Raw genomic sequence first — 26,628 nt, 5'->3', positions numbered from 1 at the left:
TTTAAGATAAAAGTTCGTTGTTTTCCCAGATTTGGCCACCCAGGTTCTGCTCTGGGTTTTCCCGCAGTGCTCCCTCCAGGAGCAGAGCAGTTACGTTTATTTCATGTGCAAAAGGTCCCTGGTTCGAAACTGGGCAGAGACATTTATTTTGCTGAACGTTACTTCTTTTTAAACCAGTTTCCCAGGCCAGTTACAGATCTAGCGACTCGTGCGAACTCGCCCTCCGGGGAAGTCGACAGATTCCGGGGGGGGGGGCGGCCGGCAGGGGGCGCTCCCGCCGCGGCGCAGGCGGGCCCGTCAGAACGGGGCGCTCGGCCGCAGCGCCACGCAGCGGGGCGGGCGGGCCGCGGGGCGGTGCGCCGGGAAACACGCGCAGAGGCCGCGGGGCCTCCGCGGGGCCCGCAAGCGTCCCCCGGTGGCGGGGGGCTCGGCTTGCGCTGGAGAGGCAGGGGTGCGGCTCTGCCCGACCTTCCTCGCCAGCCCCCCCCGCGCTGTAAATGCTGTTTCCGCAAACGCGGAAGCGGCGAGGCGGGACGCGCAGCCCGCGACTTCGACCCCCCGCGGGCTTCAGAGCCCCCGGCAGCTCCCTCGCGCGCGCTCACCTTCCGCGGCCTTGGGCGGGGGTCGCCGCGCTCGCCCAAACGCGCGGCCCTTCCCCGCCCTCGTGAGAAGGGGAGCACACGTGTACCGCCGCTGGCGCGCGTGCTCACCCCCGGCCGAGCGCGAGCCTGCGCGTCTGATCGCGCGCGCGGGGTTACGCCGCGGGGCCGGGGCTCGGGGGGGCGCCGAGCTCTTTCCCCAGCCGGGCCGAATAAAGCGCGGACCGGGCAGAGTGCGCGGCAAGCAGGGACCTCGAAGGGCAACCGCGAACACGTCGCAATGGCGAGACGCGGCCCCGCTGGTGCGGCCGGAGCCCCTAAGCTGTTTAGAAACGGCGGAGCTTCAATTGCAGGGTCGCGGCTGATAGTTTGACGGCTTTGGCCATGCCTTGCGGACACCCCAGCAAACCCAGCAGGAATGAAGGTTTCGTGCATCTCCAGAGCAAGGAAGAGAAGGCACAAATGAGCGTAGTGCGGAATTGGCCTATGGGGAAATTTACCGCACATCAGTGCAATGGAAAAATCAGTGTCTGGAGATGCTAATAAGCTACGCGACTGATCTTGCACCTAGATTCAGGGGCTTGTAAAGCATCCATTGAGATTCTCTCAAATTACTATTTCTATAGCCACAATACTATTTCTGTAGTTTCATTTTTTCTTTCTGTTGGGGAGCGAACAAGTACCAAATGGAGTCGTGGAAGCCGTTAAGATAATTCAACTATTTTAAAACCCCTGGAAAATAGCTGAGTATTATGAATCTCTCCTACTACCCATGTGGCTGCTAGGAGTCAAAAACGACTTGATGGCACGGGGTCAACGATCAGTCTTGCTTCTAGGCGGCCTGCATCTTCTACTCTGGGTAGATGCCTTCATCCAGTGCCATTTTCCAACTTCACTCATTTTCTGAATCACTCTTTACACCTTTCTGCACTGATCTCACTGTATTAAAAGACCACACCAACAGAAGAAACTATGGCTATTTTAAGCAAATCAAAATATTTGTTGTACATTTATAATCTTTAAAAAGCCAATATTACTTCATACAAATTTCAGTTGCTCTAAATTTCTCTTGGACTTCTGCTGCAATTCTTTTAAAGACTCAGTTAAACTGCTTGGTGTGTAAAAATTCTAGAGGTCCCTTACTGTGGACGCTGGGTGCAGCCAACTTTTTTCTTAATAGCTCAACATCAGAGACTCTGTTTTGAAGGGTCGAACAGTCCGAGCAAGTATGACCAGTTATCCGCAATGAGCCCTCCTTGAGTTGCAGCTTCCACAGATACGGAGGCTCGTTCAGGTTCTTCTACTTGGTTTCATCCTTTTCCAAGATTTCCACCGAGAGAACCTGCTCACCCCCGTTAGGAGATGGACTCATGGAAACCCGAACAGGATGGTCAGGACTCCTGGAGATGATCGTCTCAGGCCTGCCGTCATCGGGTTTGGGGGCATCAGCTGGTGAAGTATGGATGGCTGGTGATTTAGGGACAACCGGTGTGGAACTGGCAGCCTGAAAAAGAAGTTAGGAGACTGAGGGTCATATAAGGGCCCTGCTTACTCTTGGCAGGAAAAGGATGCTTGCCTCAAGACGGGGGGAACCCACATCTAGATCTGGAATCCATTCTTCTAGGTTTAGGGCTAGGTCCATGGGCATGAGTACGCCCAGAGATGTTTTGCCCGCTTGGCTCCCTGCTCATCTGACTTTTGAATTTGCTTTAGATCCCTTTAATTAAAAGAAAGATGGGCATGGGAGCTGGGATGCTGCAGAGCAGAATGTCCACTGAGCGGCAGAAGTATTCTTAGAACGTAAAGTTGACTTCAGCCAAGGCTCAGAAAAACAATAAAAGGAACTAAGGTGGTAGAATGTATCTTAAAGGCTAGGAGTAAAGTGAAGAATCCATATCCTCACCAGTGTCTTCCTGATCAATGGTTATTTGGGGATGCCGTGCTCAGCTGTTTTGTGAGAACCCCTGTGACATGCTCTTAGCGTCCAAATAGATACACTCACCCCAAAATAGTAGGGACTTCCTTCTCCTTACCTCACCCATGGAACTACCCATTCAAGGTTCAACTATGATTTTCTCCAGAATGCCTTAAGCCAGTTTTCCCATCCTGACGTCTCCCAGATATTTACTGAACAAGCTGCAGTTAGCTGGGTTCACATAATGCTTAAGCCATAAACCATAATTTATAAATTACTGGCTTGATTTGCTCCACATGCTGAGCCACAACCATGATTTAAAGTTAGATTCATTAGCAGGCTAGGCCAAAGCAGAAGAAGGTACGTGTGACGCGAATGCAGCCTTGCTCCTTAATGGAGACTTTTCAGCTCCGGGTTATACCCCATCCCATCCCATCCCGGGCAGATACACAACACATGCCCCTCTTCTAGGCCTTTGGCCTTTAGAGACAACCTGCATTGCCTTCAGCTCCTTCAGTTTCCAGCGGATGTGAGCCAGTCTCCCCTTGCCTCCCATTCTTCCTGCAGCTACCAGGGCGGCTTGGAAGAGCTTGGGTGTCCCAGCTCTTGGAGGTATGATGAGGACGTCTTTGGGCATCCCTTTGTCATCTTTGGGCTTGCTATTGCTTTTCAGCATTCTCCTAGAACAGGGAATATAAAACCAGGATTGGAAATCAGTCAGATCTTTAAGAATAAACAGCATGTGGGAAATGCAACAGAATGACTGCGTGAACACTTATGATGGCCCTTCTGTGAATCTTCATTCAGTGGCTCCTCTTCTAAAAGTTGCATTTACTGTTCTTTTAAGTTTCCTTTTAAAGTAACAAGCAGGAGGCTAGACCCTTCCAGACGGTAGACTGTCCCAGGCAGCTCCATGCATGAAAGGTATTGTGCAGGGGGAAAACAGGAAGATTGCAAATGGAAGGAAAATCTTTTCCCCTTAAAACTCTTAGGGCAAGGAGCTGTACAATTAAACCTCGTATGGAAGCTATTGTAGTCCATGAAATTGTGCCAGTCAAGATCAGCCTCCCTGTTGCTTCCATGAAAGTGGGGAAATCACCAAAGGTATCCAAAAATATGAATAGTCAGAAGAGAACGTAATTTGAGCACCATCTAAACTGATGAAACACACATTGTGTCGCCAGTCGGGAATGTCCACCCTAAAGGCTGCCTCTAACAGCACTGTCAAACTGTAAACCTGACTCCATAAAGGTGAGTCATTCACTGCCAGGCATGTGCTGAACTGCCTTCCGGAGGCGAAACAGACAGATTAGATACCAATGGAATGAACATCTTCCCTGGATTAAGTTTCATCGATTAGCCCTCTCCCAGACCAGCAGAGATCACCTGAGCAGCAGAGAACCCCTCCCTCCAAATTTGCCTTGTTTTGTGGCACGCACGGGGAACACAATAAAGCCTTAAGGGCTGAACTTCTATCATCCGGACTGTGAGTTAAAACAGTCCTGAAGAGCAGAGTCACCTATTCCTGGCCAAACAAGTTACCCCAGGAGGACAAGGGAGTCTTATGGCAGACTTGGGACAAACTCAATCTGAGGAGAGGAGAGGAGAGGAGAGACCAACAGGCAGAAGAGGACGTGTTCCATCCGCAACAGATCCTGACAACAGACATGGCCTCTGGAAAAATTAGCCCCATCACAAGTCAGCTAACATTAACCCTAAGCCTCTTGGAGTTGGTCTGATTGGCACAGCATAGAAGTGAGAATAAATTGATTAATTAATTTAAATAAATACAACAATCAAGTACAAACCCTTGATCATCCTGCATCTCACCTGGCTTTCTTCCGCAGCAGCTTTTGGGACTCCGGATAGTGCACCAGAATTTCATTCAAATCCTTCTTATCCAGAATGAAAAGGTTAGTAAATCCATGAGCCACAACATTAGCGGTGCGCCGATTTCCACCTCCCACAGCCAGTAAACTAATAGAAACAGCAAAAATAAAAACTCAGCACCTAACTTTGATAGAGCCAGTTTAGTCTCGTAGTTAAGGCAACGGGGTAGAAACCAGGAGGCTGTAAGTTCTAGTCCCGCCTCAGGCACGAAAGCCGGCTGGGTGCCCTTGGGCCAGTCCCTCTCTCCCAGCCCAACCCGCCTCACAGGGTGGTGGTTGTGGGGAAAAGAGGAGGAGGAAGGAGTATTTGGTATGTTCGCCGCCTTGAGTTACTTAAAAAATAAAGGTGGGATATAAAATAAATAACTTCTTATCTCCTATTCTACAGAAAGGGGCAGCAATCTTCATTCCACCTGTCCCCCCAATATCTTCCAAGACTATTATTCAATAACAACTGAAATTTAAGATCCAGAAATCCAAACATTTCTTCAGCTCAACAGTACAGTACAAAAACATTGCAACCAAACAAAACTATAAATTAAATTGCAGTACAGTATATGGTATCTTGCAATCTGGTGTCATGGTTAAAGACACTGAACTAAGAGTAGGGAGAGCTGAGTTCTAGTCCTCCCTTAGTGCAGAAGTCAGAGTCAGCTGGGTGACTTTGGGCCAATTATTCCCTCTGAGCCCTGGACTGGCTAGTCGAAAAACATCACAGAGAAAGTTTCTGGCAAACCACTTTTGAAAAGGTTGCGAAGAAAGCTGCATGGGCCTGTCCATGCAGTCACCAGGAGTCAGGGCTGACTTGAAGAACCGCAGCAATATGGTGCCATCTAAGGAGCCACGCTGGGTTGCATTTCTCGTTTCCTACCAGCTCGATTGTCCTCCTGTGTTGCCATGATAAAGATATGGAAAAGTTGGGGTGTTGTCGAAATACCGTTTGCTTTGAGTTCTGCATTGTACATTTGGTGTTCTCCATAGCAGTGGTGGCAACTGCCAGTGATCTGAGCCCACTTCCAGGGCAGGAAGATTCTCCTCTTTTTGTATCCCAGGAGACCCGCGTGCTCAGAGTTTGTTGGCAAGGCGAAGGTAGGGATGCGCTGGCAGGGGCTGCAACAGGGACTCCTCCTGGCCGGGTGATCGAGTTGGCTGACTGACCGACCACAGCCAGGGCAACTGGGGTGGGCTGGCATGCTCCTTGCCTCCCCTTTGCTGCTTGCCTGGATAAGGGACTTGTTTAGAGGGTGTCTGTACTTGTGCCCCCAGGGCATTCAAGCCTGCACTTGGTGGGTATTCTGGCTCATCTCATGGCTTTTTCTCCCCAGCTTGTTCAGGGATGTCTTCTGGGATGCCCCTTGAATGTAGTGGACAGTATGGACACAAGACTGGGATCCTGCTGTGGGACACAAGACTGGGACTGCAGTTTTATTTTTTATTTTCATTTATTTATCAAATTTCGTCACCGCCCATCTCCCCCAAAAGAGGGACTTTTGCTGAAGCTTTCCAAAATGAAACTGCTCTTCAGTAGCTACAGTTGTAATCGAAATTATTCAGCCCCCACTGCAAATCAGGTTGATTGTCAAAATGTACAGACTTTCAGCTGTTTGCAGTGAACAAATCAAAAGCAATTGAAATAGTTCAACACAATGAATGCTTCAAGTGGTGTCCCCAAATTCAACTGAAAATGCGATTTATAATGACTTCTCCAGTCTCAAAATTAGTCAACCCCTTCATGGCAAGCATCTTCAGTACTTAGTAGAGCACCCTTTTGCTGTTATGGCCTGCTGCAAACGAGATGCAGAGTCAGACACCAGCTTCTGGCAGCATTCCTGAGGAATCATAGCCCATTGCTCATGAGCAATCGCCTCCAGTTCGGTAATATTCTTGGGTTTGCATGCTGCAACCGCCTTCTTCAAACCCCACCAGAGATTTTCTATGGGGTTCAAGTCAGGTGACTGTGATGGCCACTGTAGAATCTTCGAGGACTTCTTCTGCATCCAAGCCGTAGCGGAATTTGAGGTATGCTCGGGATCATTGTCCTGTTGGAAGGTCCAATGACGCCCAAGCTTCAGCTGCCTTACAGACAGCATGACGTTTTCTCCTAGGATTTCCTGATACTTCAATGAACCCATCTTGCCGTCCACACGCTGCAGGTTTCCAGTGCCAGAGGATGCAAAACAGCCCTAGAGCATCACTGAGCCACCACCATGCTTAACTGTAGGCAGTGTTCTTTTCAGCGTATGCTTCATTCTTCTTCCTCCAGACATACCGCTGATCCATCAGGCCAAAACGTTCCAGTTTTGTTTCATCGCTCCACAGAACAGAATCCCAAAACTTGTCTATATGATTTTGAGCATATTGGAGCCGACTTTTCTTGTGCTTTTGGGTCAGTAGTGGTGTATGTCTTGGAGTTCTGGCACGGAAACCTTCTGTGTTTAGTACGAGCCTTACTGTGCTCACTGAAACCTCAGTGCCTGTTGCCACCAGGTCTTGCTGCAGGTCTTTTGCAGCCACTCGAGGGTTTCTCTCAACCTGCCTTCTCAGAAATCTGGTTGCAGCCATTGACAGCTTCCTTCTTCTGCCCCATCCAGGCAGTGTCACCACTGTTCCTTGAACTCTGAACTTGTGAACTATGCTTCCAACGGTGTCTCTAGGAACATTCAGTGCCTTCATTATCTTTTTGTATCCTGTTCCTTGTTTGCGAAGGGCGATGATCTCTTCTCTTACCTTTTTGGACCATTCTTTTGACTTAGCCATACTTTATGTCTAACATGCAGACAAACGTGACACTCAACAAACCCCTAGCCACTTCAGGTATTTCATGTGTTCCAGCTCAAGCACACCTGGTGCAGCTAATGAAGCCCTCGATTAGTTGCATCAGGTGTGCTTGAGACAACACCTGTTTTGCATATTGTATGTGTGCTGTTGTGACGGATTCTATTCAGAGGGTTGACTAATTTTGAGACTGGAGAAGTCACGATAAGTTGCATTTTCAGTTGACTTCGGGGACACCACTTGAAGCACTTGTTGTGTTGAGCTATTTCAATTGCTTTTGTTTGATTTGTTCATTGCAAACAGCTGAAAAGTCTGTGCATTTTGACAATCAACTTGATTTGCAACAGGGGTTGAATTATATCGATTACAACTGTAGATGAGAAACATCCCCTGCAGTAGCATGGGTTAGAGTTAGGTTAACCCACCCTTTGTAGCTGTGGGAGAAGAGTATCTCCGGTGAGCAAAGGACTTGAAGCGCTCCTCCCATTGCTGCCCTGCTGTTTAATCTAATTTGCTATCTGAAGGTGCATAGCTCTAATTCATGCCACAGTTCTATAGATTGCTTTTTTAAAAAAATCAGTCTTTACCTACTTACTAATCCTGTGGAGCAAGCTCTGGGACTCCACTTCCACCCCTTGCTATTTCACACATTTTCTAGTGAATTCTATGTCTGGGTCTAATCGGAGAACTGGATCTAGTCAGTGTCTCAGTGCCAGTGGAAAGTCCCCCCCCCTTGTCCTGCTTGTCAGATTAAAAAAACAAACAAACAGCTTGCACTTTCCCCTAGCAAGATCCCAGAAGTACAACTGGGAGCTCAGTAGCTACATGACAGTCAGTTGCACTGAGAGGCTGAAATTGTCAAAACCACCCAGCAACTGTCAGAGAGGGGGAATTCAAATTTTGTCAGGAGTTGCATGTTCTAGAAATAAGGCTATCATCACAGTGCCAGGCCATAATGCCCATGCAGATCAGCCTGAGGATAACCTGAGCAGGAAATGGAGTTTGTGGGAAGAAATGAGACTGAGAAGCTTAACCAAGATCTTAGAGTCTTTGCTGTCAGAGCTCTTCTCGGCCACGGTTAAATCTTTTTCTACTTGAAAGTCATCCGATCGCCAGGCTAATAGAGGCTATTTTACCTAATATTTAAGAACAGCCATGGCAAGACTTCATTCTTCTAATTTTCTCCCTGTTTATTCCAGCTACCAAGCCCAGTTTCCCCCAGGCACGATGGTTTGAGGGGCAGTGCAGCATTATTAAGTATTTCTTTTATTAGGTTTATAACCCACCTTTGTACCTGTATAAGCAGTCAGGGCAGCTTACAAGTTTAAAAATGCTTAAAGCAAACATTAAAATGTGCAAAATTAAAACTAACTATTACAGGCAGGGTGAAAAGATGCGTCTTCGCAGTTTTGCAAATGCGGGGGTGTGGGCTTCGGTGCCCTTCCCGGGGAGAGTGCTGCGCAGCCAGGAAGCCCAGGGTGGGCCCCTCCCGCACCTGGGGGGGCAGCCTGGCAGCAGGACTGTCTCCAGGAGGGTCCTGGGCGCTCTGAGGGCCAGCAGGAGAGGCTGCTCCTCTGACAGGTGGGGCGTGAGCTGCCGTAGTTTCAACGGCCACACAACGCCTCACCTTCTGCCTGGAAAGCCACAGGGAACAGCATCGCCTGCTCCCGTAAGTGGTTACTGTAACTGCAGCACATCTTTCAAGGGTAGCTCACATAAAATACGTGGCCGTCGTCAAGACAAGATGCCCAAAGCGCAGTTTCGTGGCATAGGCGTTGGAACTGGGCAGGGGAGGTCCAGAATGGCGGCCCTCCCTGGCTGACCCGGGGCCAGCCACCCTTTCTCAGCCCAGCCTGCCTCACACGTCTGTTGCTGTGAGGATCCAGCTGTGGGGTATCTGCACAGAAGCTACACCAAGTCCTCAGAGAAAAGGCAGAATATCAATGCAACAAATAAGAAAATGAACACATTGTGGTGTTGGCCTGACCTTATTTCTCCAAAGACAGACCCAGCTTTCAGGGTCACAAGCACAGTTTTCCCATCCGGTCCCCCAAGCACTTGGACTTGTCCCACTTGAATGATGTACATCTCACGGCCAATTTCCCCCTGAAGCAAAATCAAGGAGAAAATGGGTCCAAGCAGTTCGGTCCCTGCGGACACTTTTGCTCCGCAGAGTTCAGGATCCTTCAGGGTTAGCTGGCCGAATGCCATGAGGACAGCTCCCAAAGAGGGCGTCAAGTGGCAGAATAATTGGGGCACCTTTTCCTCTTGAAAATCTTACACAGTTTAAGACTTGTGTATCCTAGAAAGTTGCATCCTGCAGTTACAAAGTGGAAGGGCAGTGTTTCTGTGGGCAGGGATAGGAGTTTTAGCAAGGGAAGCTACCAGAGCCCTCGTTGAGAGGACAAACTCCTGGCAGCTTAAGGGTTAACGAGAGGGCGAGGTTTGAGGGGAAAGGGCTGCGCTCCCCCCTCCCAGCACAGGGCCTGGAGAGGCCACCCTACCTGGCCCCAGAGGAAAACCCTTGTCTGCCCCTGAGATTTAGAGAGGCTGAGAATTGCAAGGAAAGGAGCTAATTTGCCATCTCTTCGTTCTTGTGAGCAAGGTAAATGGAGGGTCGGCAACACTGACTGACACATAATGACCAGGAAAATGAATGATGTCCAACATACAGTACGTATATTTGCTTTGCCATTATTTCAGTATACTGGCTTGAATGCAGCTTTCCCTGATATCTAACAATTAGGAATCACTTAATGTCTGTGATAACGGCCAACTAGATTTGGCTACCACAACCAAGCAGCTCTGTTGCTCCTGACATCCTCACGCTTAAGAACAAACACTCTAGAGGAATCTCAGAACCATCTTTGCGTGTGTTTCGGTGGCATAATCCAAAAAGAAAAGAGAGCACAATGCAGGAGCATTATATGTGCCTGTGAACCTCCCTCACCCGTTTGGCTGAACTGTGGCGCAAGGTTTCTCTGCTGGTTACCTTTTTGCACACGTAGTCGTTGGGCAAGTACACCACAGATCTCAGCCTCTTCAGCATGTCAAAAATCATTTGCCGATCACAACCCTGAACCAAAGGAAGGAAAGAATTGCTTGGATACTGCTCTTTAGGCCAGGGTCAAGTAAGCGGAGCCCTGAGTCAGCCGGCAGTACCTGAAAAAGCGGCACCTTGCTCACAATCCTGTAGTTAACATCAATTGCAATGTCCAGCTTCATCTTTTCGGGCAGCTGCATCAGCAGTTCCGATTCATCTGCAGTGAAGGAGAGAACAGCAAGTCTCCAGCTGTGTTCTGGCCTCGTGTTGCGACAGACGAGAACGGGGCCAAGATGTCAGTTATGGACCCACAATCCCTGAATTCCCCATCCTGAGCAGGTGCGCTTACAAAGAGCCCTCCTTGCATTTGCTTGCATGTGACTACAAGACTCCCCATGACCAGAAGCTTTCTCACGGGTCTCTGGGTTTTTTTGCCCACAGAAGCTCCCACCATGGGAGAATGTTGGCAGGGGGCTGGCCTGGGTGAGGACAGCAGGCTGGAGACAGTGCCCAGAGCCCAGTCACGCTGTTTGTCTGACTGCAGCCTTCTTCTCAAGCGATGGGCTGCAAGATTATCAGGGCAGCCTGGGTAGAGAGAGACAGTCTGGATATCCACTTTCCCCTGTCGGACAGTACGTTCAAAATGCTCTCCCAATTTAGGAAGCGTGGGAGGCCAAGCAAGACCTGACTCTAAATGCATCTCTGTATTATTGCCTTAAATTGTTATTTTAAATAACATTTTCACCCCAAGGAGAATTGAATGTCACACAGTATATTGGACATTCACTACAGTAAAACAGGATAAAAAGATAATACAGTAAAAGCCGGAGGCACGAGAGGCATTTCTCCAGCCTGTGCAAATAAAAGGTTTTCAGCCGCTGTCCACAAAGAGCCTGTGTGAGCCTTCTGAGCCCGAAGTGCAACCACAACAGCAACTCTTTTGCAGATGATAAATGGAAAGTGGAGAATGAATTCTGAGGATCCTTTTGGTCCTAAACCCTGCAGCCCTCAAGTATGAATAATAAAGCGGAGGGTTGGGGTATTTGTCTCAGTGTCACAATTCAGAAAATTGACTAGAATTTTGCATTGGTTGGAGCTTCTGTGGCATCCCATTAACAAAAATCCTGCCAGGGATTACAAGAATCACTGCAGCGAACCAGCCTTTCCCATGGTTGGAAAAGATGGTCAACGAGTCTTCTAAGCCGTAAAGCTTCCTCAGGGTCCCGTGACTTCGGAGGATACGAAGGCAGCCTAGAATGGGGATCTAACCGTTTAGGGGAAAGAACCACTTCCAGAACAGGCAAGGTGAATATGTTTTCTAAAAAATTGGGATACAAAAGTACAAGTTCTCAGAACAAGAACCATCACGGCAGGTCTTCTGATGGAATGGGAGACAGTCCCCCAGCACCGGCAGGCCCTTCCTTCCTAAGTTGAAAACTGGAGCTCCAGAGAAGCCTGTTTGGCAGGACTGCAGAGAAAGGATACAGCCGTCTCTCCCCTCCAGTTATTGCTCTCAGCATCTGCTTCAATGCACATGTTTAACGTTAAAATGCATTTAATGCTATATCTGGTCTGCAACAGGGAGGGGTCAAAAAGGCAAGATGGCAGCAGCATTGTGAAGCATGTAAAAAACCGGCAGGACTTAATGGTGCCATCACGACCACAGTCTTGACTTTTTGCCTCCACTTGCAGCCACCAATAATTGCAACTATACAACAGAGAATAAGCAAAGAAACCTTTTGTCTTTGAAACTATAAGGTGCTTACCCAGCATGCCTTGGGAATGCCAAGTATATTCATACCATGTTTTGACTCTGTTCTGAACTGAACGGGGAATTCTGTAAAAAGTCATATATTTTACTGTATTATCCATGCAGCTCCGATAGTATGATTGTCCTGCTGTAGCAGCACCAACAACATCCCTCATCTGTGTAAGATTTAGAAAAAAAGCAAATGGAGAGACATTATTCCATATTGCCAACAGCCATGACTTGTTTAATGGGAATTCACTGAGCTGCAGATAGTTATGCAGATAGCAAAAACATCTTCAGTACTGCAGTGAAATCCATTAGGTACACCTGAAAAGCTAAACCTGACAGTCTAAGAATTTGGTTTGTTTTTGTTAGGATGGAACATGATACCAAAAGGGCAGCTATTCAGTCTGTGGGGTGGATGCCTTGACATTGATTTTATCCCTGAATAGGCTGGAAAATATCCAAGTTTCCATAAAACAGAAGCAGCAGTTTCTAAAAGTCTATTAAATTCTTTATGATTCTCCCCTTCTTTGCTGTTATTTGATTTAAATTGTTTTAATGTTTTAACACTTGTTAACTTACTATAGCACATGTTACAAAAAGAGTTTTAATTTTAAACCAAGAATGTTTTAATTACATCATCATTATAAGAAATAAATAGCTTAACTTTAAGTGGTATTAAATATTATCCTGTGATAATATTGGCACTTCCATAAAAATTGTATTGCGAAGCAAATGAGAAAAGAACGCAGCAATTTTTGTAACTTGAAAAAGGCATGAAGTGAGTGCTTACCTGACCTATCATCACTGAGAAAGCGAAGACGCCGGTGAAGTAATTGAGAAGCTGAAAAACGATCTCGAAGAGGTTATGTGGTTCAGGCAGTCCTCCAATGGTTATTAACGTCTTGACGGCCCAGTAGTAACAGCGGATGTAACTTCAAAAACACAAAGCAGAGACGACACACAAGGCCCATGTGCTTCGGTGCTTCTTCACCCTTGCCCCCTTTGCCAGTTGGTCCCACCAGCTGAGGGAGCCACCCGCTGTGCCTACCTGTTTCCTTTGCCATTGTAGGCCCAGGCGGAGGAGCCGAGCCCCTGGAAGGAGGAGGCCCAATAGTACAAGCAGGAGTTCACGTGCAAGCTGAAGAGCAGGTAGGCTGTGATCCTTATGACTCTACCGAGAGGGCAAAAAGGTCAACCACGTTAGGAACGGGCTGCTGACGTCCTTTCAGAATCTCAGGCTCTTTGTGGCTGGGCCCCCTGCTCCTCCTCCTAGGTGCCCTGTACACAGAACTTCAGGGGCGCTGCTCACCGTGCGTTGCTTCCACGGGGAATGCACAGCAGCAGAAGGCTAGGAGGGTGCGGTGGGAATCAGGCGGGGCTAGAGAGGAACACCCACACCGAGAGGCATGGCCCAGCTCTTCTCAGCTAGCCAAGATTGCGGGGTGGTCTGCAAAGTGCAGGCAAAATGCCAAGATGGCGGCCACGGCAGTCCGATCGAAGCTCTGCCTGACCTTTACGTGAGCCGTGTGTGCACACACAAAAACCAGGCACAGCTTCAATCGCACTGTCGTGGCTGCCACCTTCACTTTTTTGACCCTGCTCTGCGGACACCCCTGCAGGACGGAAAGTATGGGTGGCTGCCTTCAGTCCAGGAGCTGCTGCTACTGAAAGCTCAATGCGTTTGCACTCTCTTGTTCGTGCAAGCTAAAGTTTCTGGGATGCTGGGGATGCATGAGGCTCAGGGCATTCCTCGTCTTCCTCCAAGAAGCTCCTCCTGGTCTGAGTGATGCTGCCGTGGCCCTTTAGTTCCATAGCCACTGTTCACACCGTTGCTGGCGTGGTGTTCGGGGGGTTTAATGCACAGAAAGCGGGGGAGGAAAACCAGTGACCCTCCTTGTCTTATTTCTCTTGCGCAGCCCTTTCGGCCAGTGCGTCTCCCCACACACCGAGGAGGAGACCTCGGAGGCAGAGACAAAAGCCCAGGTCAGCAAAAACAGGTGCATAATACAGGTTCAAAAAACACAGGTGTCTGCAGGATATGGTCAAATAGGTCAAAGACAGCAGCCATTACGGTGCAAGCATTTATTGACCAGCACATCCGCACATTCTAACTCATTGACTCCCAGCTGCTCCTGCGTCTCCATGTCAGCTGAGCTTTCTAAGCTGTTTCTAGAGGCGGCCAACCTAAACCACATCACATTACTCTGTCTGAGGATTTCCACTTCACGTCCAGCTAAGCTCAGCCTATAAGAGGCCTGCCCTAATACGAATAAGAGTGCTTGCCTTTAAGGCAGAAGTCTCTGTTACTTTGCTGCAACAAGTGGCTGTGCCTCTGAAAAATATAGTGGCTTGCAATGTGGAAATAAAGTGAACATAAATTTTGATTCTGCAAAATCAATGAGCAGATTTGATTTGTTGCTGCTATTTGCATTAGAGAGGCCCAGATGGTGAAAGCATGTCAGAACCAAGTGAGAGTGACATGCAGAGGTTACCTCATTTCTCAGCAGAGCTGCTAAACTGAACCCCTCCTAGGAAGGAACATTTATTTATTTTATTTATTTATTATTCAAATTTAATTACCGCCCATCTCCCCCAAAAGAGAGACATGAAGCCTCACCTGTAAATATAGGCCTTGCTCAAAATTGCTTCAAGTCGACTGTTAAACTCAAAGAAGGCCAGGTACTGTGAAAAAGGAATAAAAGTCTGATGAGCTCCAGAGAAGGTTCTGCCCACAGTTCACAAAGGGAAGGAAAGAAGAAACATTTCCCAGGAAAGTGATTGGTGATGTTTTCGGCTCTGTTCCTTACTCCTGGAGCGGGGGGGAGGGTGAAGCACAGAATCAGATGGATCCCTTGGAAGTTCCTCTGTGTTAAACTTCAGGGTTAAGCCAGCAAATAAAGGGAGAGATGCTTTTTCTCAGCCCTTCCCTAAAGTTGCAAAATCAGCATGACTCTGGGTCATGAGGAGGACTTACCTTCAGGCAGCGAGGTAAGCGCAAGAGAGGATGCACGCCAACCTTGAAGTAGAGGAAGTCCAGTGGAAGAAGGCAGATTGCATCCATCTGTAAAGGCACACGCAAAGAGGGTCTGCTAAAGAAAACTACGCTAAGAGAAAGAATGCACGAAGTACAAAGGTCTGTGAAATCACATTCACAAACGTATTAAATCTGGGTAATTGGTTTGTAGAAACTAAACAAAATTGCAAACAATATGTATCTGAGGAAATATGCACCACAATCCATACACGTTTTTGAGCAAATATTTTAAAAATGATCAAGTGCAATGAATCAAATTTTGCTATTTTACAAACAAAGGGAGTAATTGACCAAACCTAATTCTGAAAATGACAGAGTTACCCATCTCCCCATCACTCAAACGGTATCAGTGGCCTGATATACGTCAAATTTTACTTCCTATAATGACAAGGACATTAAATACGAATGTTATATTAGTAAGCTTCATATGCCATTCTTACAACACCCAACTCGATAAAATCTGCATTGTGACAGAGAATTAAGTGTTCAGAACATTATATAAGCATCATATAACTGAGAACACTGTTTCACTCAGATGATCTGGTGGTCATTTCAACCATGAGTAAATCAAACAAAACACTACAGACCTTAAAGCGACGGGACTTCAGGTAATTCTTTCTCATGGCTTTCTTGTCAGTCTAGAAGAGGAAAGAAAATGTAAATAGGCACCATCTGAAGCTCAAAGGGAAACTGAGGCACAGCCAGCAGAAGGCTAAGTGCGCTGGCATGGCATGGAAACAGGCGCAGCATCAAAATCTGCTGCACAGGAATTACGCCTCTTCTGCAGTTTTTTAAGTCTTGTAGAATGTTCTATGATTTTATACTTTATGTTGTTACCTGCCTTTTACAGATGGATACCTCATGTTATAAACCTGAAATAAATGTCCTGGCTGCATCTTGGCTAGTCTTGCTAGGCAGGAAGCATCTGTGGCTGGGAAAGGCGTAGTGGTCACTGAGATTTTTGCAGACCAGATCCAATAGCCTATTTAAGGGTGAAGAACTAAACTGGTGTGGGTAGCTTGGCTTGCGGTGTGCCACTTACAATAATATCTCCTTGATGGACAAACTGCAGGCGGACCTGAAAGACGGCGACGTCCAGAAGGTAGATGAGATCGCAGAGGTAGTCAGCAGCCATCCAATAACAGACATTCTCCGGTGTTTGATACGGGAAAGCCCAGCGGACCGGAATCAGCCAACAGTTCCAGTTCCATGCCAGGACCACAAGAAAGAGCCAGAACACGTACATCAGATCTAGAAGGGGAGGGAAGCCAGGAGAGGCTCAGGAATCCTGCAGAGCCTCACTGGACTCTCATTCTGAGCTCCTCGCTGGGAGAGCTGGCCTTCCACTCTGCTTGCACAAGGAGCAAGAGGAAGGAACGACTTGCCGGTTGATCTCCCGGTCAAGAGGATCAGAGACCAGAGGCAAGAGCTGGCACGCAGCGGGCCATGTGGCTCCTGAAGCAAGTGGGCTAAGAGGTGGAGCTGCTCCTCCCAAATTCAGCTCAGCACGAACATACTGGCAGGCCATGTCCCAGGCATCTTTCTCAAATTCAGAAAAAGTGATGAGGACGTAGGTGATCATCATCTTGGCCTCCCCATAAAAATGGATAGATGTGGAGCTCTCAGGAGGAGCCCTCTGCAACGCCTACCAATTGCGTCAGACTTCCTTCAGGGAAGTGCACATGGAGCTTAAAAGAGGCTTACGACGGTTGTCCGCACTCAGTTTGCAGCTTAGTTTATTTAACTTACATTGGCAAGAATGCTTATGCAGGTTATGAGTGTCTTTTCCCTACTTTTTGGACTGTATTTGCAATCATTGAAAATATCACTTGTGAAAGACGGACTAGGACCCCAAGTGCCTTATTTAAGGGTCCATGCAAATTATGTTTCCTTTCAAGGGATAAGGATTAGCCAATTGCTTGGGCGGACCATTGAGTTTCCTGGGGGTTTCCAACAGGTCTGTGTTCCCCAAAGCCCCACCTGCTCGCTCTTCCCTTCTCCCTCGAGGTGCAGCTGCATCTTCAAAGTCCCATCCTGCTACTTACTGGAGGAGGGGTCAATGCTGCTGGGGAACCGGACTTTCCTCACATGGCAGAGGAAGGGATGATACTTAAATCTGCAGCAGAGGATTTCGTGGTAACGCCCCTCTTCATCTTCCTCTGCTTCTTTGCCTTTCTCCTCTGGGGGTTTCTCTTTGGAAGGGGCTGAGGGAAGGAACCAAAATTGGTGAAACCCAGGTAAAATGTTTTACCCATCACTTAGGGGCCAAATGTGTGGCAAGGCAATTAGAGGGAGAAGAAAGTTCACACTCTGTAGTAAGCGTGGACAACCCACAGTGCAGCTTGCCGGTGGCCCCCAGATCTCCATTTGGCAGCCCCCAGATTCAACCAGGATTGCTTTTTTTTGGTTGGGACTGGAATATCTTGGGCCTAGGTAGGTAGGTAGGTGTGGTGTGATTTCAAGGATGCTGAAGCTGTTGTGAAACATGGAATCGTTTGCTTCATTACTAAAATAATATAGATTGTCTCCCCCCACAAAAAAACAAGCAGAATCTAAAATTATTGTGGTCCCCTTGGAAAGAGGATTCAGACCCAGAAGGCCAGGGAGGGGAGAAGACATTAAGTGAAGCCCGGCTGCTGGGTTCATACATCATGCAAGGCCCAAACAAAGAAGCTGCATCATAGCATAACACGATGGCCTGGTATGCCCATATGCAAAGACCGAGCCTGAGTCCCCCCGGGCACCCACAAGCTGCACTGCTCCCCCTCTGAGCCTTGTTGAGCACCCGGAAAACCCAGCCAGGAGGACAAGCGTGTCCTTGCAGGCCCAGCCCACCCCTCGGGACAAAGGCGCACTGGCTCTGGCACCAGGCTCACTCACACACGGCTGGGGTTTCGTCATCAGAGGAGGCATCCGGGTCAATCAGTTTCTCCTTGACTTTCTCAGTCCGGTCCTTAAAGAGCCTCACCAGCTCCTGCAGGCGATCGTTGATGATGGCGCTGCTCTGGCTTGTGGCTGAGCTGCAGCGTCCGGCCAAACTGCAGAGCAACCAAGGCGGAGAATAAGGTCCTGCCTTCCACATCGAGGACCTGGCGATGGGCCTACCCCGGAGACAGGGAGGACCGGCTTCCGCAACTCACACCTGGCCTATAAAGGCCTTCCAACCACACAGGGATTCTGGAAGGGGCAGGGCTGAACACTGTGGCTGAATCTTGGCTTGTTTGCAGAGAGGGGAGAGATAAGAGTCGGAACGGAAGAGTTTTGTCCTGCAGTCCCACTCCATCTTAAAACACTCCCTCAAAAACAAGGTCAAGCACAAATTTTACTGCAGGAAATCAGGTATTTTGCTGCTGAATTTTGGTGGTGTGATCTTGGGATGCAAGGAGACAACCCCTGGGGTGTTGGGGCCACATGCAGCCTATGTCTTGTTCATCTTTTCTTTAAGGGGTTCTGGGAAGTGCAAGATCATTGCTCACAGAGCGAATTTGTTCACCCTGAAAAAGTAACACAACTTTAAAAAAGTAAACAAAATCCCTACAATCAGTACTGTTATGTAGAATTTTAGGGTTTAAGTTTAGGAAAGCCATGGTTTTCCTTGAGCCAAAGCCATTTCCTTTGATGTGTAAAAACTAGCCTTTTCAGGGACAATGATGAGAACAATAGCACTGTATTCTAAAGTCCTTGATCAAAGCTAAGAAACAAACAAACCCAAGTGGGAAAGGAGGAGATGCAACATGTGGTCACTGCACAGCCCGTATATCTGGTCCCTTCCTGGTAAAAGGAACTCCCATCCATGAAAAACACTTTGTCTGGGTTTTGCAAGGGCTCATCAAAAAGTCCCACCTTTACTCTCATTACTATTGGTATTGGTGCTGCTGGATAAATTCCACTTTCTTTGGCATTGAGATAATGATTCATGTAGGGAGAAGAATCCAATATAATAAAACGGATTAGCTATTAATTCAAAATAATTAACCGGATGACCACTCCAAGGCTGAAGTCATTCCCCAGTCTCCACTGACTGGCTGCAAAAGCATCCCAGCCATATGACCCATCGCTCTGTGCCCTCTCAGGGCCCGCAGTCTAAGGCAAAGTACAGACAAAGTCCGGCAACTGCAGAAGATGCCACCAAAGCCGCCTCACCTCACTGACCATTGTCAAATGTCCTGCCCTCACAGCTTTGCCTGCCTCTTGTCCCCTGCTGTCTGTGGAGGCACTGGGTTAAAGTAGCATAATTTCCAGTTCTCCCAATAGAAATCTTGCTTTAAGAAGAAACTGTGGTGCTCCTGGATGCTGCTGGGGACAATGTGGTTGGGGCTGGGAACTGCCCGGGTCCTGTTGGCCACCTGTCAGCCCTTCTAGGCAGGCAACAACAGGAAGCAAAGCAGTGAGGTTTGAGAGATCCCTTTTGTTGTTATAGGGTATCCTACTAGCACCTTGAAAACCTTTCAGTGTTTCTGTTTCCTCCATCTTACACCAAATAAAATCAGGGTGGGCTTATTTTGAATTTCTCTCATGATTCCTGCTTTTCTAGAACCGAGCAGTTGTTCCTCCAGCTCCTCATTCAACCCTTCCCATTCCCAGGGACAGGTTTACATTCCATTCCATCACACCTCCCAAAGACGCTGCATCGTCCATCCACCCCCCTGCGTCCAGTCTGTGCACTTCCCTCTAGGGCCATTTCTGCCTGGGCTGCAGGGAGACCAGCGCCGGCTTCCAGATCACGTCCCCTGCCTGTTCAGCTGCTTTTGGTGCAGCAGGAGTGGTGCGGAGGGCTCTTTCTAAACCCTGCTCTCCCTACTTCTCCTCTCGGCCTGAAGATCAGGTGCCGGGGGGGCAGAGATTTATTCCCCTTCCTCCTCCATCACCTCTTGTCTGGGCAGAGAGAAGCAGCGAGAGCTAATTTTAAACAGAGATCTTTAGTGCAAGACCTGCATTTAAAGACAGCACAAGCAGCACCCCCAACTCATCCTGGCAGGAGAGGGGCAGGGATTTAACCCCTTACCTGCCTATCTGTCCCACATTTTTCAAGGTGGCAGGAGAAGAAGGGAGAGCTTCCTTCCTGCTTCTCTCCACTCCTGCTTCTCCTGCCACCCACTGGTTCTTCAGCCTTGCCAGCAGGGCCAGGTGGCAGGATGTGTTGGGAGAGGCTCTCTAGCCAATAGTCCCCTCTGCTTTTCTTCCCCCTTTTGGGTTTTGACACCTGCCCAGCGGGAGACTTCTAGATGCACATCAAAAACGGGGGTGGGGGGAGAGATGGGGGGAAGGAAGGGGGCTCTCTTTAGCTCCCAATTCTCTGGCCTCAGGATTTGTTCAGTGGGGCAGAGCGCAGGTGGAGTCTTCCTGACTTGCAACAGGCTGGACACGGGTTAAAAAGGCTGGCTAGAAAAGTAGGAAAAAGGAGGGGTTTGGTTGCCTGCCTTCTGAGCCCCCTTCCCTGGTCGTCTGTTAGAAGAAATGGGATAAAGGGGTGAGTTCTCCAGATAAAGCTACCCACTCCCCCTCTGGCCTCAGGGGGCAAATGAGCAATTTAGCTGGGCTGCATCAGATCGGGGGCTGTGCCTGCTCTGCGGGGCTGGGGGGGTGTCCCACTCAGTAAAGCAGTGCCACCTGACCCATTACGTGTGTGTGTGTGTGTTTTCCACCTGGTACATTGCCTCCTTTTGAGGCATAACCATCTACCCATCAGAGAGCTAAGGACCAGGTTTCGACAGATGATGTAGCTTTCTGTCAAAACCTGCTTCCTTTCTTAAAGAAAGCAACTAAGGATGCTTTTCTTGTGGCAAGAGAGTCTGCAGAAGGCTCCTGCTTTCACCAGTTTTATGAAAGCTGCATTGTGCCATTGTGCCCCAAGCTCCACCCTGTTGGGTGGGCAGGCAACATCACGACACACATAAAAACTGTTTGTGGTAAACAGTGCAGTATTTATCTCACCATTCTGCTCCCCCTCAACTGCCCCTGCACATGACACAGTGACAATGAAGCACAATGAAGAGGCTGTCAGGAAGAGCCCTTTGAGTGCGGAGCAATGAGGAAAATAGAATGGAATCAAACTGCATCCAGTCTTCCAAATGCTGTGGTCATCTCTGATGGACCCATAAATATTGATCCCTGACACCCACTGTCAGCTTTAGTCAGGCTAGGCTTTCATGTAACACTTTCTGTAAGGAAGGAAATATCTGAGACTGAGGTGTAACTATGCCACATGCAGCACTGCCTGCCACCTTAAGGACAGGACCAGTCATGGGCCCCATGCACAATGAAAGCTCAGATGCTGTGCAAGCCAGGCTTTCTCTCCTAGGTGCCATGTACTCCAACGTGCTGTTTGGCGTATTCCACCCAGAAGGAACTCCATGCAGCGTACCAAGCGGCTGCCTCCCTCTGGATAAAGCTGAGCCTTTAGTTCTCTGTGTCCATCACTGCAAAGTTAAAACAGCAACATCCCTATCTAAGATGGAGGGTTTGGGCCTTGCAAGGAGGGGTTTTCCAAGATTTCAGCATACTTTCCCGTAGGCGCGTAGAGCTGGAATTATGTATTTTGCAATACCAAAGCGTACCATGACATTCTAGACTTTGTAGATGTTCTTCTCTTCCAAAACATCATTTTTATCCATAATTAAATGGGCTCCAGTTTTTCTACATCCTCTGTCAAGCCACCAGTAGGCAACTGTAGCAGCCCTGGCTATGTTCTTCCAAGCACTACCCATCCTTAGGAGGGCAGAGTTGGATGCTGCCCTGGCAACAGATTGAACAGGCTCAACTACTAGTCCAGTCCCGAATGGGTTAGTGATGGACCATTCGCTGGTCTCAATCAAACCTTGCAGCAATAACATGGGAGAAATCCCTGATCTGCTGAGGTACAATGCTTTGGGATTATACCTGATCTGTTCTTCTTCCTGCAGACTGGACCGGTCTGGCCAGGCTTTGACTGGGGATAGGCTCAGCTCCCCCACAATTACTTCTTGGGAAGAGGATTTCCTCCTAAGGTGGGGAAAGAATTTGGGAAAAGAAAACATCAGTACAGTACAATAATTGCTTAAATATCTCTTCTCCTATATCTGACTGCTCAAAGAAAAAGACTAAGAATACTGCCATACAAATGATGCTTCAATAGACTAGCTGGAGAAAGATGCTCTTAACTGCTCTTTCAGACTGTTGTTCCTATCCATGAACTGCATTAACCAACTAATACTGAGATTTGTTGAAGTAATGAGAAAATATAGCAACAAGCCAACTCATGCAGAAAGAAACACTTTGAGGGATGCAGTTGGTTTTAGAGATGAGTGGACAAGTTCAGGACTGTTATTAGGAACTGGAAGTAAGAATAATTTCACAAGAGGCATCAAAGAACAATGTTAGCTTTGCCAGGGCAGAAAGGATGGTTATGCCAACAGTCAACAGTAACTTAGCTCCAAGGTTGAGAAGCGCAAGGCAAAACTACTGTTTAAATCAAGGGAAAGGCAGGAAAAAGAAGCAGAGTAATTAAACCACTTTGAGGAGTCACTTTGTGGTGACTGAGGACAATCAGCTGTTTACAGAGGACTAGTTCTATTAGACAATGAAGATTCGTATCTGTAAGGGCTGAGACTGCCAGTGGCCTGTAGATCAGAGAGGAAGGAAGGAAAAGTAAACACGTTAAGGGAATACGTCTCGGCCCGCCATGGTCATCCAGGGATCAACCAAGCATTTGTTAAGTTGGAAGGGCAGGAAAAAGAAGAAGCCTAGAGTTTAAACCTCTACGAGTCTCTGGTTTCTTTGCAGTGCAGCAGGAAATCAGTGGTTGAGTATAAGGCTGCATTCTGGTCTGTAGTCACATCTGGAATGTTTCTACTAGTCTAACCTACAGCAGAATTAAGGGCTAATTATCTGGAGACCTGTGATTGCTGAGCCTCTGTTGGAAGTCTGACATTATCTAGCTTTACCATGGTGAGGCTCCAAGGAGCTTCTGCCACGTTTAGCTGGGGAGTCTGCTAGTTCTAAGGAAATGGTCCTAGAATTTCCTGAATTAGTTCTGGAAACTCCTGAAAAGAGTTGTGGACATACACAATCCAGTGAGCATTCTGTGGGATGGTAGAGATAGGTATTGCAGAAGTGTAGTTCAGGCCCAGGTCCAGTTCTCACATAATACAAGGCTCTGCGTAGGCCTCCAACACAGGTTTCATACCTCTTGGGAACCTTCGGCGTAGGTGGCACAGCGAGGGTGTGGGATCTCTTTGGAGCTGACAGCCCAGCTTGAGAGGCAGGGATTGGCAGCCTGGAAGAGCCAGAATCCACATTTGGGGTCTTCACTGTGGGGTATTTGCCTGGCAGTTGTCCTTGGGCAGGAAAGACCAGCAAAATTCAGTTATTGCCAATATCGGTTTTTGACCTCAAGCAAATTCCAGAATGCTCAAGAAGATGGCGTTGGTTACAGTCAGAAATCCCTGGCAGCCTCCTCTACTGTGCTTAGTTTAATTATTCTCTTGTTTCTACATTATTTTCTGCAGAAAACTCAAGTCACCTCTTGAAGGAATTAGAATTTCTATAAAATGTCTATATAATTCAACCTCTATGGCAGCCAGAAAATGTAAAGATTTGGGTTAAGAAATATAGTAAAATCAGATTTTAAAAATCCTATTATTTTCATAAACCAGTTATCCTAATATACCATTAGAAAATGCTTCTTTCAAATCTTTCGCCATGTGTTTACGATTCAGTATTAGCCTACATATTATTATTGTCATACTAAACAGCATCAGGATTGATGTCCTGACAAGCAGGAACCACACTGAGGTGAGGAATAGGTCTCTAGTGTTTTATTACTGCTACGTTAGACAGAAAATCCTAACAAACTGAAGAAGCGTGGGAAAACCCATACAGAAAAACCCCAAAAGTCAAGGCGGGTCTGATCTGTGTCTCTCTGAATGACAGCTCAAATCCTTGCTACTACGCATGCGTTTTCCCCCCTCCTGTTCACCATCAGTGCTCATGACAGTCCCTCTCCCTCAGCCCTGGGAAGACGCGGGCAATGGCCAACCACTTCCGGAAAACCTTGCCAAGAAAACTGCAGGTCCAGGCAGTTGCTGAGAACTGGACATGATTGAACAGATTTTAAAAAAAAGGAATAATTAAGGTATTTTATGCAATGTAATGAAAGGTACAAATGCTCCCTCAAGTTTGATTATGCTTATAAGAAGTTGAGGACAGAGAGTATAAGATGATGACAAGGAGTTTCAGATATAAAGGTATCTTTCGTAAGGTGCTATACCTGTTCATTTCAAAACTGACTATTCAGGGTTGGTTTTATGTTGGTTTTATGCAACACGTTGAAAAAGAAAACTTTATGTATGTACAGTATTTGTGCCTTTGAGTCAGTGTTGACACCTGGGAACTGCCTGGACAAGTCCCTGCAGTTTTCTTGGCAAGGTTTTTCGGAAGTGGTTGGCCATTGTCTCCTTCCTAGGGCTGAGGGAGAGGGACTGGCCCAAGGTCACCCAGCCGGCTTTGTGCCCAAAGGCGGGACTAGAACTAGGGGTCTGCTGGTGTCTAGCCTGGTGCCTTAACCATGACACCAAACTGGTTCTCCTTTAAAAATATACTTACATTCATTTTCAAACTTAAATCTGTATACCTTTTGACAAATAACAACAGACGTTACATTTAATTGGTTCACTGAAATATTCTTATTGTTCTCTGTGCTGGGTATTACCATCACCTCCAAAACCTCTTTTTATCTGACGCCTTCAGCCTTCACCAATCCAGCCCCCTCCCCTGAGAAGGGCTACAACTTTCAACGTCACCTCGGCCACAGTTGCCGGAAATGGTGGCCGTCCAAGATGTCTGAAACTGGGGGCAGCCAGAGGACTTTGGCATCCACCCAAACCAAAGGCAGCTCTTTCCACCTTTGCAGCAGGAATCCCTTCAGGAGCATATCAGGCCCTCCTAAGCCCCCACCCACAGTCCTTGGGAGAGCCCCCGGAGCCAGCTCTTCTCTGACCGGTAGCAGAGGGCCCACCTCCAAGAGCCGAGCTTTGCACAGGCTGATTGCGAAGCAGAGCGGCGATCCGAAGGGAAGGATGGAGGCCGAGGGCAATGGGAGGGAGCCTCTTTGGGAGGGCAGCCATCTGCGGGAAACTCCGGGGCTAAGCTACGCTTTTCCTTTGGGGATTTCTACCGAGATCCCCAAACAGCTGGGACACCTGGGCTGTCTAGTATTTTCTGACATTCAGCCTGCAGGGATGTCTGCAGAGTAGGGTCAAAAAGCACATCGTACATAAAAATCAGGTGGAGCTTCAATTGCATCATCCCGGCTGCCATCCTGATGTTTTTGACCACACCTTGCATACCCCCTTGTCAGCCTGAAAACACTTTATTTCCAGATAGTGCTAAAATGACAATTAAATGCAAATAAGATGCAAATCTTTACTTAGATTTAAGCTAGGCTTGGGGTCCCTTTCTGAAATTAATGCAATATTCAGGTTGGTTTATTTTATTTTATTTTATTTATTTTTGAGGTTACTGCAAAATGGCTTTCTCACCAGGCTGTCTTGGCAGGGATGCCCTTCCTTAGCTTCCGTCTGTCACAGAGCTGCAAACCTTCCTAGCAGACAAGGCCCACTTCCCATTCTGCAATTTCCAGATGACTGGAGGGGCAGATTAATCCCATCCCTTTTCCACATCACTTTTAATGAATGCCTGCCCAAAACAACGTGCGCATTTCTCCTACGTTCCGGGGACGGCCCCGTGGCCCCCTCTGGAAATAGCGCCCTGCGTGGAACTACGCTAGCTCAGAAGACGGGGACGCTGGCGGGCGAAGGCAGGCAGGGAGGCCGGCCAGGAAAGCTGCAAGCGCCAAAGCCGCGGGAAGCGCTACGTTACCCCCGATGCCCGGGCGGGAAGCGTCGTCCTGCAGGAAACCGGGGTTGCGCGCGCCCGCCGCCGGCCTCCGAGGGAGGAGGACGGGGATGCGGGAGGGGCGAGCGGGGCTGCGGTAGCTGGGCACGTTGGGCAACTGCTCCGCGCCGGCCGAGCGGGAGGGGGCGGCGCGCAGACGGTGGCGCGGCTTCTCGGGCACCAGGCGAGCCAACTCCACGTCGCGGGCTCGCCTGGACATAGCGGCGCTGGGGAGCGGGACGCGTCGGGCCGAGGCCGCGGGGCTGGAGCTGCAACGAGAAACAAGCGCCGCTGAGGCCGGGAGGTGGGGGCGGAGGACGCGGAGGAGACCGGCCCGCGGGGACGGGATCGGCTGACTTTCCCCAGAGAGCGCTGCTGTCGGACTCCCGTTTGTGGCACTTCCCAACACCGAGGAGCCTAAATTCAGCACCCAGACAGCCTTTTTCAGCGGAACAATATCTGCTGTTAACACACTGCTAGCGTGTGACTCTTTACACACATCTTTAACACCCCTCCAACACACACACACACCCAGTGCAAACGGAAAAAGAAAAAGGCAGAAGAAAAGAAAAAAATTGTCCAATACAATTTCTGGTGTGGAGTGGGGTCACTGGGTTATGACACCTCCGGTAGTCCTCAGAGGCCAAATAATTAGGGGGAAAATGTGACTGGGCTGAAAAATTTGCCCTGGAACAGTCTTGATTTGTGAGCAAATCTGAAGTATCATCTGGAGGTTATATGATAT

General features: G+C 48.3%; 1 protein-coding gene across 1 annotated transcript; it reads right to left on the bottom strand.

The window, feature by feature from the left end:
- Positions 1–1,833: 1,833 nt before the first annotated feature.
- Positions 1,834–26,133, bottom strand: LOC134503948 (cyclic nucleotide-gated cation channel beta-1-like). Its single transcript, XM_063312923.1, has 18 exons — positions 25,869–26,133; positions 23,176–23,326; positions 21,891–21,992; positions 17,892–18,049; positions 17,057–17,215; positions 16,054–16,262; positions 15,599–15,649; positions 14,952–15,038; positions 14,595–14,659; positions 13,026–13,148; positions 12,768–12,909; positions 11,988–12,147; positions 10,341–10,438; positions 10,171–10,254; positions 9,166–9,284; positions 4,345–4,491; positions 3,008–3,194; positions 1,834–2,103 (listed from the first exon to the last, which is right to left on the bottom strand). The coding sequence occupies exons 1-18, from the start codon at positions 26,101–26,103 to the stop codon at positions 1,900–1,902; spliced, it is 2,481 nt and encodes an 826-aa protein (XP_063168993.1). The 5' UTR covers positions 26,104–26,133; the 3' UTR covers positions 1,834–1,899.
- Positions 26,134–26,628: the final 495 nt, after the last annotated feature.

This window comes from Candoia aspera, chromosome 11 (assembly GCF_035149785.1).
Source record: "Candoia aspera isolate rCanAsp1 chromosome 11, rCanAsp1.hap2, whole genome shotgun sequence".
NCBI classification, from domain to species: Eukaryota; Metazoa; Chordata; class Lepidosauria; order Squamata; family Boidae; genus Candoia; species Candoia aspera.
The sequence above is the reverse complement of the archived record's forward strand: the minus strand, read 5'-3'. Positions and strand labels throughout refer to the sequence as shown.